Below are 16534 nucleotides of genomic sequence, written 5' to 3' on the forward strand. Positions count from 1 at the left end.
AGCTACAGCGAGCGACGCGGCGATCACAAATAGTATCGATTGATGGGACCTTATTTGATGTATTAAAGCGTAAATAAGAAATATATTATACTTAAAAATGAGAAATAAACCAAAGCCTTGGAGATAATAAGCGCATGTTTACAAGTTTTGAGTAAATTTTATTTGACAGTTATTGTATTAAATATCCAATGTAGTTAGTACTCATTTCAGTAACATTTATTTTGGAGCATGACTTAGAATAACTTTTGTATTTGGTCGGCTTATATAAGTATGTAACGAGTAGCATTTACACAGAAATTGTAAAACAGGCCCTAAGTCTTATAAAATAAGAATGAAAGTCTTCTACTTCCATTCCACTAATATGAGATCGTTGCAACAAAATTTTAAGTATGGTTCTAGAAACGAATTAGTTTACATCACTTCTTAGCAATACTGAGAATGTTTTATAAGAAACAACCCAAACAAATTGGGTATTTGACATAGTAAAGAAATAAATAAATTTGGTATTGAACATTATATAATTTAAGGTGTTAATTAAGAATATTTGACTTAAATTACAAATAAAAATTATTTAATATTTTATTTTCCGAAATAAAAATAAGAGTTTTTGAATCTGTGCATCATTTACAAGAAACGTCTCAAGCGAGCAAGACTAGAGAACGTGACGTCACGATGTATTATATGTAATGTCTTGTCTATTGGTCTTGTAATTCCGAAAAAGATTTTGGCGCGTTTCGCAAGTTTCATTAATATTTATTTGATTATTTCGTGTCCAAAGTGCACTTCACCGAGAAACAAACATGGAAATTGGTTTTATTCAAGCGGACAGTGCAAATTTGCCAAAAATTGTGTCTTTTATGATCGCAAATTTCTTTGCCTCAAACTCGGACTTTTGTTCTGCACAATTGAGGAACGTGAAAACTTCATTGTAAGTACAAAACTATCCTTTTCTGATATTTTGTTCAATTCACAATAGATTACAGTTTGATTTATGTACTTAGCCTTATTTTGTTTTGCTATAAAATAACCTTCGTGTCATGCATATGATAGGTACATGTTTACTTTGTAGACTATAAATACAAATAATACATTTATTACGTTACCAATAAAATCATAACTTATAAGAATCTTACTCTGGTTAGGTACCTGTTATTTGTGTAAAATCTTTTCAACGAAAAGTTTCTCGTATTGTGGCTATCTGTGATGCTTTATTTCTATTTTTACAGATCATCAAGACAGTTGTATGGTGATGATGCTAATTCATATGCTAACTCAAATCCTAAAACATCAAGCTGATTACAAAGTGCCCGACATTCTTCAGTTCTCGATGCATTATTAGAGCATCAAGCATAAGAAAGGAAGTGACTGTGAAACGTTTTTAGCCAAAATTAATGGTGTTTTTACACAAGAAAATATAAATTTTGTGGAAAGTCTGACTCGAGCACAACAGGAAATTCAAGCATGGCATGAGTTAAGGTATTATTTATTTATAGGTATTTGATTGCATTTTAAATGTGATGTTGCCTTTTTAAATGTGATTTGATACTGTAAGTATTGAACTAATAAGATATTTAAAATCAATGTTCTAGAGCAAAATTCCCAACTTGGGGTCTGTGGACATATCTAGAGTCGGCTGATTTCAATGTTAAAGCTATATGAAGTTTCAGGTTGTGCTTAAGAGAAGCATTTTATTGTGATTTAAGGAGGTCTGTGGTGATCATCTTTGCTCATTTAGTGGTCCACAGCTAAGAAAGGTTGGAAAATGCTGTCTTAGATTAATATATATTGGAATTATATGTTTCCATGTGAGATGCAATCTCAAAATGTAAATTAGTCTTGTAGCTTTACTAGTCTTTGATGTTTGTGTTCACATTCATATGTGTTGGGCACCCATTCTACAGGGCATCCTAGTGGGGATATAAATGTATATGTGGCCACCAGGCAGTCACTAGTTTAACATAAAAAAAAAATGAATTTTCTTTTCAGGAATAAAAGCATCAAAAGCATTTGATGTTTCACGATGCAAAATAACTGTTGGATCCTTGGTTGCCTTAATAATGGGAGCTAAAGTACCAGATACTCCAACCATGAAAAGAGGAAAATCATTGGAAGAAGTACTAAGAAAGGAGTTGGAAAAAAATATGACAAGATTGCAGAATGTGGTTTTATTATTAGCCAAAAATTCCCAATGGTAGCTGCATCGCCAGATGGTATTTTTAAAGGGTGACACAGTTATTGAAATTAAATGTCCAACGAGCCAAAAAAGTTTTATATACTATATATGTAACAACACAATCACAGAAAAGTTTGCACTCTAAGTTCTTTTGCAAATGTATGTGAGTAATTTAACAAAAGGTTTATTTTGTGTGGCAGATTGGGAATTTGAAAAAAATAATAAAGTCCATGTAATACCAATAGAGTATGATGAGATCAAAGTAAATGATATTTTATCTAAAGTTGTAAAGTTTTGGAAGAATAATGTTTACAATCTATTGTAAAACTTATTTTTATAACTTAATATAGGAAAATAAAACATTATATTCTAAATTTTGTTTTTATTCGTCAAATGTTTTTAATTAAGGAGCCTAGTAAATTAATTAAGGCACGTGCAATAACAATGCAATCGTCCAAAAACTTAATTAAATTTGTATTGACAACTGAATGCGGTTTTAACATTAATAATAATAATAATTTTTTATTGTAAATAACCGAATTTGTTTACAATTTCAAAGGTTACAAATTACAAACTTATTATAAAAAACATTGAGAACTCCCTTAGACGTCGGATGACTCTTTCAATGTGGTATCAGTAAATTTGCTATCTCCTTAGTTTTTGGAGCTTCAACTTTGGTTTAATTAGACTTAACTGATACACTTGGCGGTCTCACTAAACTGCATCCCTTTTGTAATAACAGTTGCTCAATATGCTTGAATCCTCTATCAGCTAGTATAATCGCACCAGGTTCCCAATGATCTAAAAGTTGCAATTTTCAACCAAACATACATCGCTAATCCTGCCACCATAACCAGGTGAAATGTAGTTAATAATACCATCAGGTGTGCTACTTATAAGGTATTTTATTGTATTGGCCTTTTATAATCTTGAATAATAAACGAATCTCACGTATTGTTTATATTAAGAGTATTACATCATGACGTCACGCCCCTTATTTGTCACGTGACTTAGCGTTTCAGTGGGAAACACAAAATGTAATTATTAAAACTGTCTTTTAGCTATTAAAATGGCTCTAAATATAAAAAAAAACAATTGTCAAGCGTATCTTTAGTGACTCTAGAACATTTTAAAGTACTTTACGAAAATTTGTCAAATACCCAATTCTGTCCGGGAATCGAACCAACCTCTTCGTCTAGTGACTAACGCCACTAAACCAACAAGGCTATCTTTAATCTTAGACAAGACTAAAATGGAACCTTGGGTCAGTACATTTACGATACAAATTGTGTCAATGCCAGATATTTAAGATAATCTCACAATTATTAAATAAGCTTGTCTTTTGTTGTTTACACTGATAAAGAACGTAATTACAGCTATCATAATTACTTGCTTAATTACATGACCAGTTGGAACGGGATTTTTCGCATGACATCACAAATTATTATTTAAGGTTGTTGTCATGGTTTGTGGACACTAGCGTGGTTATGTCACTGCAACCTATGGCACCCCATTGGTTGCAGTGGCGTAACTTGCCATAGAGGAACCCTATATCGAAATCCTTATATCCAATTACCCAGCGGTTGGGGATAAAGACAAGTTAGTTTTCTCTGAGACCTGAGCTTCACCGCTCGTTATCATAATGCGTGCCACAGCTGATCCTGGCTTACAGGAGTTGTAGTGGTGGGTGTGAGGGTGGGAAAGTCTCTATATCCAGCTATTCACGGCAATATATATTTTTTTTAAGCACAGCACGAATTCCACATCAGCTTCTGACAATGCTACTTTACTTAGAAATAATGTTATTATGAGGGTTGTTTCCTATGTTGAATTTTGTACATAATTTAATAGGTTACAGAAAATAATATGAAAAGGAAATTCTTCCGTGAGTTCAGCATCAATATTGGTTGAAAGATGAAATAGTTATTCATATTTGAAATATTTTTGTGAGCAATAGTGGGCTCGTGGGTTATCGCGCTATCTCTTTCTCACGCATGCAGCGTTATAGCCGGTGACAGTCAGTGACGTCACAGTTTGCTATCACTCTTATTTGACAGCTACCCTATCCACCGAACTTAAAATCTTTATAACTTATTTAATGTTGGATGTATTATGAAAATTCTTTATCCGTTATATTTTGACATATATATTTGATAAATATATTTAAAATAAGTAGTAAATTGCCCTATTACCAGCCACGTGGTACGGCGCGCAAAGTCCATAACCCAAATATCTATTTCCGTCTATTTCTGAACATCTGGTCTGCATCGTGTAACCACACTTCAGCAATACTCGGACTTTATTATTGCGACCGTATCGGCATAAAGAAGATTTATGGGCTAGTATGACCATGGTACAGCATGGATATTCCTGTTTAAATGTTTATTGAGATATTGCAGTGATTGCCAACTAGTATTTTGATTATTTATTAATTAAATATAAATAAAGCTGAAGAGTTTGTTTGTTTGAACGCGCTAATATCAAGAATGATTTAAACAATTTTGATTTTTTTACTAATAGAAAGCTACATTACTCTTTAATGCTGTAAACTACTTTTGTCTCGAGAAAATATTTATCCCGGAAAAACTTTTTCATGCAGGCGGAGCCGTCGGTCAAAGCTAGTGTTATATATTGTACAAAATGAGTCAAAGGACATGCTTTAAAATTGGCCTATTATTGTAATAACACGTGTTGATGACAAAATTCGCCGATGACTGTCTATTATGAAAGAAACACTTTTCAATGACTATTAATAGCTCCTACTATCTTTAGTTTTAATTATAATAACTCAGTCATATAATATATTTGATAAAGTTCGTCGTCATATTTATATGATACTAGTGACTCGTCCCGGCTTCGCCTCCACAGCAGATCATTACAAACAAACTATCTCTCTAATAAATAACTCGCGGTTTCAATCAAGAATAAAAATCCTGTTTTATATTTTATAAGTATCATATGTCCTTCCCAGATCCTTAACCTATCCACATACCAAATTTCATCAAAATCCCTTCATTCGTTTTTAGGTTTATTGCGTTTAGACTGACGCGACGGCGCACATTTCTTTTAATAAGTAAGGAAAAAAAGGAAATTGTACTCAATTATGATTCATATAGGAACTATAATCGATACACATCCGTATTTCTATGAAACCAATTATACAAGCGATGAATAAGTGTTTACGTATCGCCTCAGAACTGATATAGATCTTGCGTCTGTGATAAGATTTCAATGCCGCGTACTGTTGTATTAACTATTTTCCTTCACACTCATTTGTTTGGAAGAATTTTGTTATTGTTTAAGATGTAGATACTGTCGTACAGATTTACGTCTGGGCACATTAGAAATTTTAACAACTATACTGGGTCATTTTGACATTGCGTTACTAAATGAAACCACATACTCCTCTTAACCTTTGCTGACATAGTGCCAGAAATCATCCATTAATAACGAATATTTTCACAACAAATCTTGGTTTTACTTTTCCGATTTTTTGATCATTTTGCAGTTTAATGCAAATATGGCGCGTGCGTAAATGCATTTGTGACTGAAAGTATGTTTTTGCCGCTGCGACAAATTCTCTTAGAGTAGTAGTAGACACCTACCACTGTTCCGCCTTCAAACACCGCGAAGAAATGTACTAAGGTTTGCGCCCTTGTCACGGGCCATACGATTGCTTAATACTATATCCCAGAGCTTGGATATAACCTGTAACCTGTCAGGATTCACAGAAATGGCCCATAGATGTATTGAAATCAATTGTTAAGATTAAATCTGTTTAACATCGCATAAGTATCAACTGTTATGGTGTTATAATATATGTATAAATAAATAAAAATAAAAAAATTAGGGCGCGTAAAATTAAAATGACTTTTTATTATTATTTTTTTTTATTCGAACCTTAAACTTTTTTTACTTTACATCTACGGATCAACTAAGTTATTGTAAAGTGTTTTCCAATTAGATAATTATGTGGTTTCATTTAATAACGAATCGAAATGACCCTATATAAGTATTATAAAAAATCGAGGACTTTTCCCAAAATAATAAACCATGGTCCCAATATTAACGCTCGTAAAAGTTATGTAAAATTATTGCCTGCAAGTGACACTTGTCTCTTTATTTCTAAAACAAACTTGCAAACCCTGAACGAGGGTTAAGGACTTCTTGTTAATGACCCTCGTGGAGATGCGATGCAGGCCGGCATAATTTTGACGATCGATGAAACATAGTTCTCGTTAGTTGTTAGTGTTTTGACTTCTTTTATTACAATGGAGTCATTGCCGTATGCCAGCATAATTCTGACGATCGCCGAGACACATTCTCGTTAGTTGTTATTATTTAGACTTCTTCAATACAATGGAGTCATTGCTGTATTAGGATAAAAATAAATTAAATTTCTCTTCCACAAACACCTTTCCAGTAGTTTCGGTGTAACTAATGTCCGTCCTGGGAATCGAACTTAGCTCCTCTCCATTCACAGAGCATACACTTTAGTATACCAAGAAGGTAACAAAAAAATTAGGTTATTTCTCAAATGCATTGGCCGTAGCTGACCTACTTCTCACTGTTTGTTACATTTCCCTGTATCCGGAAAAACATGTTCAATTCATTAACATCTCACAAAAACATCAATCTTATTCTGTTTACAAATCCTTATCTCGGCATCATTCAGTACTTTACGTGGTGCTAACTTCCTAAAATCAATACATTTGTCAAATTTAAATCCTAAAGGTAAGATAAGACGGTCCTTTATTGCGTGATGGATGGACTTACGTCACCCTTAAAGTAAACAAATATAAGCAAACAGTACATTTGGTATTATATTTATAACAACTTTGAATGACAGTTACAGATAATGTGAGTTCTAAATATTTTCCTTAATTTTTAAAGTCATTCGTTACGTTTACCATAGAGTTATACCCATTGTTTTTTGGAGACGGCATTTTCTCTTCCATACATTTCAAATATAGTACACATAACATGTATTTTATTTCGAATTATATCAAGTTATCAAGTTATGGAAATGTTTGCTGAGTCAACTTTTACGATATCCGGAGTATATAAAAGGATCCTATTCTTACACCGGGAATCACATGCAATAAAACGAATTCCTTGCATACAATACTTTACTTAGAAACAGAAAGCTTTTAAATAATGACACAACATGCCCTATCTGAATGTCAAAAGGATTTCAAACATCCCAAACACACGACTATCGGTGACGCGTCCAGTGATTAAAGGAGGTAAGTAACGACCGTCCGCGATAAGCACTGATAACTAATCTCATTATTGGCCAGCTCCTTTGGTGTTCACTTGTTTGTTTCTTACATCCGCGGACGACGTTCGATATTTGAAAAAAGAAATAAATTCTTTTTTTCAAATAAAATTCCTTTTTCAAATTTGTTAACTAAGCGGCCAGTGTTTTGAATTTAGAACATGTTTTGAATTACGCATAATAAGTAGTGGTGTGACTGAGTGACGATAACTTTTTCTATAACAAGTTTCATTGCATAACGTTCGGAAAACTGTTATTTAACGTGTTAATTTATTACAAATAGCCGTTAATAGGTGCGTGATCGATTTTCGACATGAAAGTTAGTGATTCAGTGTATGTAATGATGCGCTGCGGCGTACCGGTGTGTCTTGTTCTCATTTAGTGTTTAGTGCTTGTTATATTTACCATGAGTGTGCCTAATTTGAGTGCTGATCAAATAACAGGTGAGATTATTGGTTACCTTGATCCTATAAAAAACGTCTTAATTGCTTATTTTTTTATAAAATAGTATACGATTATTAATTATAAATTCATTATAAAATCGTTTTTAATATTATATTTTGTGGATAAGTCTATCAATAAACGTTTGTCATAAATAAACTCATGCGCAAGCGCATTCTACGAATGCATTAACACGCTATCAATCAAAGTGTTATTTACTTTTCCACGCTTCCTGTCGATAATGATGATATTTGGTCTATTTATTATTGTTATTGTGTTTGAAATAAACTGTATGGACCACTGTATAATTATTGGATTATTATTACATGTTAAAATAACTTCAGAATTAAATAAAACATTATATTTTTTTATAAACATTACATGTACTTACTTCAAATCAAAGTTTTCGATTTTTTATAAAATTAATCGTAATTTTTTGCAATGAAATTAATTCACACTAATTCCTATTTTACTCGAACCCTATAAAACAGCATACAAAATAAATACAAAACAAAAAATTAAAACGCTAAAACTACGCTGTTAGCGCAGTAAACATAAAATATAGCTGTTATTTCGCGAACTTCGCTGAAACAAATGAATCACCTTTGATTATTTTTCAAGCATCCAAGTGGTTGTAATAACGGCTCAGCGGAACGTATGGGTAGCATCATCTAATTTTACGTATCTGAAAACATGATTTATACGGGAAAACGTCTATTTCCAACACTTATTACGTGGTGCAATTTAATAATAGTGTAATATTGCATCATTGTTACCACTTCGTTTTTTCATTGTTAGACGAATTCGTAGACAGTGGCAATGATTTGAATTACAAAGCATAATAGGTGGCAATTTGAGCACAGTTGTGAGTGTAGTGTGCTCTTTACGCTTTTAATTCCTGAAGGGGTAGGCAGCGGCGGAACTGGTGCACCCATTCTCCGTTGTGAATATTCCGTCCCATGATATTATAGGGAATCTATCGCCATATCGGACACAAATTCCAAACTCTGGGCTGATATTGAGTAGAAAAACCCAATAACCACTTTTGTTATTGCTTTGAATGACGAGACGAGTTTGCCGTTCGCCTGATGGTAAGCGACACGCCCATAAACAGTAGAAACACCATCCAACACCTTGAGTTACCAAGTATTGCTTGGTATTCCACTGCACTCGCTATTCTGAGACGTGAGATGTTAAGTCTCATTATGTCCAGTAGTTACACTGGCAACAATAATAATAATAATAATAATAATTTATTTGTATTAAAAACAGACAAATGTTACAAAATTCAATTGGTGTACAAATGTTACAGAGTAGTTATATAATATCCTTCAAACCGGAACACAACAATGAGTATTCACTGATGCTTGGCGGCGGAAATAGACATTGCGGTGGTACCTACCCAGGCGAACTCTCACATATGAGAGACCTACCACTAGTACCTAACCTAGTCACTTTTTAAAAATATTTCGCGTATCGGCAAATTTTCATCAATCCAAAAAAAACTGTAAAAATTGATATTAAATATCCGGATATGGCTGTGTTTCCCTTTACGACTCTCTGTCAAATAATGTGTGGGCATTTTCTCTTGGCGCGAACGAATCTCCATCTTTATAGACGAAAGTGTCAAATAAAGTCCATTCAGTATTTCCATTGAAATCTACCCACAAGACAATTAAGGTGTAAAACAAATGGTACATTTGTTACCTGTCCAGCTAATTGTCGAAAGTAATTACTAGTTCTGAGAACAAAGAAAATTCGTGAACCGTTACCCGTTGTTTGGAACGGTGCAGACGGGCGGTTTGAAAAACGCTCGTTTTTTTAATTACAAACGTAAACTGAGTTTTTTAAAATAAGTCACAAAAATATATAATTTATGCGTTAATATCAATCATCCAGTCAAATAAAAATGATTGGTGAATAAATAATAAATATTGTTTTTGAAAAATAATCTCTTGTCCATAGGTTAAAATAAATCTTAATACATAATTGTCAGTTCATACATTGATAGTAAAAAAAGTTTTTTATTGTGATTACAAGTCTTTTAATCATAATTATCTCTCACCATGAGAATTAAAACGCAATGATATCATTTACAAGCGATTTATCTATAAATTCTCGCCTCACACGATGTACCACTGCTTTATCAAACCCAATAAATTTGTAACTTGAACGCGCCTGTCAAACGCGTTAATGCTTTTAAATATTCAAGTGTAAAATATTTCTATCATTAAATCTGTATTGCACTTTATCATTGAGTACATGAATATATTTATAAATAGCAATGTGTTATCATGTTTTGAAATGGTGTTTATTATTACGGTCAAAGTCAAATACTTGTTAAATATTTTATACGTACTTTGGTCAGGTTTTTATCAATAAAAAAACCTTTTTTGAGGAAATGTTTTTAATTTAAATAATTTCTTTTTTTACTTCAAATATTTTTTAGATACTTTAGTGTAGCTTTTCTTTTTCCATAAAAAACGTTTTTTATGAAGAATAATATTTTTTTTATATAATTTTAAGTAATTTCTAATACATACCAAAAAACTGACATTTCTTCCCGATTAGCATTTTACAGTTACAAAAATCGCTCAGACGCCCGTCTGCAACGCCTACGTAAAGCACGTACATTACCCATTTGCATTGTTTACCCATTTAGCTAACTGCGTGCAGGGGCCCCGTCTGTGTACTGACACATTTCTAAGCAGGTCACGATAATATCCGAAAATAGTATGCATCTTAATTAAAAAATGCTTTTGCACTTTGAAAAGGTAAATACGCGTTATACCATGAACAGGTATTTATGAATGAACGTTAGTAGCAAGTTTGCTATCCCTTCAAAATCATACGTGTATGGTTACTTTTATAACTAGGTATGGTAGTATACCTAGGAAGTACGGTATAGCCTAAAGACATTTCAAAAGAAGACTGAAAAAATTGTGTGAAGCTAATAGACATGTGTTTTTTTACTAAGCACGGCAGTATGACTATACCTAGATAGTACAGTATAGCCTAAAGACTTGTCAGAACAAGACTGAAAAAGGCGTGTAGAAACTATAAAATAAAATATGGTACAATCAGTCATTTTTCTGCTAGTAGGCGTTTTTCATGTTCCATCATAAAGGTATGACCTTTTCAGAGGTGTACGAAGAAAGCAACAAATAACTCCTATTGTCTAATGTGGTTGTAATTAAAATTTTACTAATGGACAATGCGTAAGCGTCTTATTTAGAACTTTAAGGTGGTCGAGCGCACACTTTTATAACTATCTACCAGCAAATCTGTTCAAAAACCTTCATTAACTTGTTAACTCCATATTATCAACAAGAACACGTAAGATCTCAAAGTCCAGTTATCTCTATAAACGATACTTAAATGAACTTGTGCCGAGTTAAAACATTGAATGAAAAATATGGCCGACATAGCTACCAAGCCGCAGTTAGAATGACCTGAGCTTGGCCACGAATGTATAATAAATGTACGCGGCTTTTTAAAGAACAACAATACATTTTGAAAATTTGTGTAATATATTCTAAACATATTTAAAAATGTCTCAGTATAAAACAAATTCTTTCTTCTCAATTTTTTTTTTTTTTTTTTGATAATGATTGACAGATACCAACAAACTGACATAACTCGAAACACGATTAATCTGTTTTTCTTACTACTTATCAGTAAGAATCTTGTATCAACACATTCATATTCAACTCGCTACACCTCTCGGTTGGATTTATGCGTAAATTAATGTAATCAAATTGAAAGAGCCTATATAAATTCAATGTCAATGTAGCTTATTTTATTATTAAATTTGTTTTATTTTTTTATTGCCTTAGCGGGCAAAGAAGCATGCGGTCCGCCTGATGGCAAACAGTCTGTGGACTTGGCTATGCTCAATAAATAGGTGCTATATTAGAGAGTAACCGCACACAAAAAAATTAAAAAACTTACTTTTGTTAACTATTTGTAGGTATAACACAACAATCTTTCAAAATATTCCTACGGTTAATTGGATCCTAAAATATAATTTACTAATTACTTTAAAAATAAATGTCTAAAAGTAATTTGACGGACAACTATAATTACCGGAGTTTTAGGAGTTTTAAGAATCCATTACCATTAAAGAAGTTTACTTTCGTGAAATATTTTTGTTTTAATTTTATAGCTAAAATCCGCATTTATATAAAAAATGCCAAGCTTCTTTAAATTACCAAGCAAATCAATTACGCTTTATTTTCCCAGTAAAATCAACACTCTTTTTCTTATGAGAAATCGTACATAAGAGAGGTCAAGTTAATCTGGTGCTATTAAAATTCTATTTAAGTCCTAACAAATTCTACTTTTAATATAACACATCCACTTTCTTAGTAACTCAACGTGTCGCATTAGTATCTCTTTTCCTCCCCATTATTTAGACATTTGTTGACGTCCACTCCACAATGGTACTGATTGGCCCTTTGGCCCACAACGTAGGCGCTCACGAATAACGAAACTACAGTATGGTAACTAACACTTCCTGGTTTGACATAAATAGGTCAGGCGTTTACGATACAGCGATGGAAATTGAATCGGATTTTGATATATTTAGAATATTTTCGTTTGTGGTAAACAATTACCATAATTATTACTAAAACGAATTGTTTTGAATAGAACCAAAAATCTTAAACTAATGAGATTTATTTTTCCATTTGAATATGATTATTTCCGAAATATGTGGATTCATGTAACGAGCGTACGTCTAAAATAATTTAGAAAAAATCCTTTCTGGAACTTCATGCTTACTTCATACCAAATTACATCAAAATACATTTAATGATGAAGCCGTATAGGTAACTACAAAATTTTGCGCTGAGACACCATTCAGTCTAATTAAACTGCTGTATTCTAATCATCAGGTGCAGCATATTTACATGATATGACACAAGTGTGTTACTGTCCCTTTCCTACATCGTTCGATGGATAAGACTTCACTAACACAACCATTATCGTCTGAACTCGAATATGCGTTACATTTGAACCGCTCTGTTCTAAATCCATTTGGTCCAGGGTCCAATTATGCTGGACGTTCATTAATATTTATTAGGAGAAAGCTTTGTTTTATTCGAACCTATTGTTTGTATTTAGATTTTGCGTAACTCGTGTTTTTATACGCCCATGTATGATATTTACCGCACGCGTTGGAAATGTGTTTATTTTGGAAGGTCTGAATGATATGTAGGTCTTCATTATTGATAGCATATTTGGGTTGTTGACAAGAGTTCTGAGGTAATTACTTTGGTCACTTAACACTTACATTACGATTTTTTTTATTGCTTTGAATGACAGGACTAGCTTGCCGTTCGCCTGATGGTGAACCATACGACCGCCTATAAACAGTAAAAACACCATCCAACACCTTGAATTATAAAGTATTGTTTGGTACTCCACGGCGCTCATCATCCTGAGACGTGAGATTTTAAGTCTCATTATGTCCAGTAATTACAATGAATACAATGTCCTTCAAACCAGAACATAACAGTGACTACACACTACTACTTGGCGGTAGAAATAGACATTGCGGTGGTACCTACCCAGGCGAACTCTTACATATGAGAGACCTACCAGTAATTTTCTTTTTCTCCGTAAGCATTCCCAAGGTGAATTTTGCCAATGCACTGAGAGCCGGCGTGGTAAACTAAAGCTTAAACTCGCAGTAGTACAGGCCCCTGCCCAACAGTGGTACGTTAGCCCAACAATAAAACAGTTATAATACAGGCGTGATATTAAAGTCTATGAACATAATCTACCAGGTTCTGATTACTAAACACTGCGCCTACATCAGAATTTCATAACCCAAGGGTTAGTTTGCAATATGTTACCACAGAGTTTCCGCAAGTATCAGTCTTGCTACCATCCTAATTAATGTTAGATCTTTGGCAAGTCATTTCTACATTGGATAATTAATTGTCAGTATAGTTGGTAAAGTACCTTTTTGTAACATATTATTTACGCCCTGGTAGGTCTGTTGTATATGGGAGGTTAGCAAGCTCTGTACTGGTACATGCTACATTTGGAAATTGTATTAAGTCGTTGGCTCAATATCACAAGATTTTGTTGTATACTTGATGAAAAAATTGATTATGTAAAAAAAATTCAATAATCCCAACTCGGTGGGTCACTATTAAAATGACTATGTTAAATTTGATGTGCAAATTGAATTATATATCGCATGATTGTCTGATGTTGTCATGAAGTCATTTTCAATGAAAATATCCAATCCCGAATGATTAATTAAACCGTGAATTATTGTCTTATAATATTTACCGACATGATAATTTAAAATCTCAATTTTGCTATATAAAAACTAACATAGAATCAAGTAAAGTGAACCAGCGGAGTATTATTGAGTGTTATGCAACTTAACATCGAATCATCACAGTAAACGATGTTTCGTAATTTAAAGTTAATGTGATTTATTCTTTTGAAGAGTCTCGTCATTCGTAAGTTTAAAACAAACATATAAATTCGTTCTACACATCTCTACTTTATATATTAAACCTCTGATATGCCAATAATACCATAATCGTTACTTAATTAATTTGGTGTTGCCACAGTTTCCGCCAGTGATTTTGCAGCATTATAATTAATGGTACCGATTACTAGACCTTTGACAAGTAATTTCTGTGTGGTAATTGATTGTGAGTATATAACTACAGTATATATTTGCGTCTGCACTCGTGAGCATCTCTTCTCTTGAATCTTTCTACCTCTAAAGTGTCATGAGATTTTAGTTCTAATTTTTAATAGGTTTTTTGATGAAACCTACACGTTATCGATTTTTTTAATTCCAGTTAAATGACGAGACGAGCATACCGCTCGCCTGATGGTAAGCGATACGACCGCCCATAAACAGTAGCAACACCGTACAGAACTTCATTAAAAAGTACTGCGTGGCTCCCAATGCGCTACGACCGTCTATGAACAATAGCAACCGGAGCAAATTTCAATTAGGGCATAGGTTTAAGGAAGACAATCTAGTCTTAATATAAATTAGTGCTTAAGTATTGTTAATAATGATTGTGTTCTGTATTACGCCTCTTGTTAAATAAATAAAAAAAAACTGTAACCCAATAGTGCAATATTAAAACTACTCCTTATAGGTTAAATCATTTTGATAACACAAATCCTATCAAAATACATTCAGCCGCCCGAGATTTCCCAAAACAAACAGCAATTATTTTATAAAAACTAATTATTTGATGCATCATATTATAATCATAAATCCTAATTGTTAAAGCTGGTATTTTGATGTTACAGATATCTGAATTTATTTATATAAGGATATATCATTTCTTGTTGCAGAGATCGAAGCGGCGGAGGCTTGCAAATGGCTGAGGGCCGCCGGATTCCCTCAGTATGCACAGATGTACGAAGGTACGTTATACAACTAGATTTGAACTTTTTAGATCATAGACCTTATAGTATACCGTCAGAAAGCGTAAAATATGACACAAGGAAGACGATAAAATACATAGCAATGTAATTAGTGGCACATTCATTATACATAATATTATAACAATAACAAATGACTAAAAGATTATTGAAAACGATGGATAACAAATACAATTAACGGATTTAGGACCGATAGTACATATTATAGATAATTAAAACAATTAATTATGTATATTACTGGCCAGTGGCCACTATTAGATTTATAATCAGTGTAAAATTTGGAATTCGAAATTTGAAATCCTTTGTGTTGTTGATTCTTGCAACTGAAAATGCGCGCGCGCCGCGCAGTCGGATGCTTACAATCAGTATGATGTTTATTAATCTTTGTCTTTACGTTTATCAAATATTTATATTTCTCATATAAAGTTTAACACATAAAGGTTGATTACAATGCGGTAAAAAATCAATAAGTTATGCTATTATAAGTTAGGCTTTAAATTTCGGTAGAAGGGGATATAATGTCAAAAAACGAGAAAAGAGGGGCAACACGTGCAAAAGATAGAATATGAATGCTATCATATAGTAATCTATTTTAATGCAGTACAGAAATACTACTTTTATGTACTATTGCCTGTTATATATAGAATAATGTAAAACTTCGAATAGAGAAAATTCAGAATACCCTATTGAAGTTCGTCTTGATCTATCATTCCTATAGAAAGATATAGTATCTACATTGCTCACCCTAAATAAAAATCAATAAAGCAGTATAGATTATCTATTAACGTGCATTAGACCAATCAGATCACAAGCCCGCATCTATTTGACTACTTACTCAGCGCATACGCAATATTGAAATAAATGTAAAATATAGCAACAGTCTAGGAAAATAGTCTCTTCTTCTTCTATGTCAATTTCTACTGAAGGTCGTGCCTGCTTAGGTAAGTCTTCATGGTGAGGAGGTGCTTCCACTTCACCCTGTAATGTTCTATCCTGTCATGTAAAAAAATCTGTGTACACCTAAAATAGGCATGCATATTTGAAATTGTACAAAATTTCAAAATATAATGTAATAAGCTAGTGAGCAAGCGATAATATACCAAGAATACACACCTCATTTTAAATAAGTCAGAGGTGTGTGACCCTGGGTTTTGAACCTGTGATCAATCGTCTCGGCAGTCCGTTTCACACCCAACTAGGCTATCGCCGCT

The 16534-nt window shown here is 33.0% G+C and overlaps 1 protein-coding gene across 2 annotated transcripts in view; it reads left to right on the plus strand.

Moving 5' to 3' along the window:
* LOC115455992 (rho GTPase-activating protein 7) overlaps positions 1–16534 on the plus strand; it is a 273226-nt gene that overhangs the window by 189811 nt on the left and 66881 nt on the right. Inside the window, exons 1-2 of one of the 2 annotated variants that reach the window (XM_030184837.2) lie at positions 7479–7894; positions 15234–15305. In XM_030184837.2, the coding sequence (XP_030040697.2) occupies positions 7858–7894; positions 15234–15305 (109 nt within the window). In that variant the 5' untranslated portion in view covers positions 7479–7857. Of the gene's footprint in view, positions 1–7478; positions 7895–15233; positions 15306–16534 lie in introns of those variants that run through there. The other variant, XM_030184836.2, reaches the window with a different exon arrangement.

The sequence above is a fragment of the Manduca sexta genome, chromosome 6 (assembly GCF_014839805.1).
Source record: "Manduca sexta isolate Smith_Timp_Sample1 chromosome 6, JHU_Msex_v1.0, whole genome shotgun sequence".
NCBI lineage: Eukaryota > Metazoa > Arthropoda > Insecta > Lepidoptera > Sphingidae > Manduca > Manduca sexta.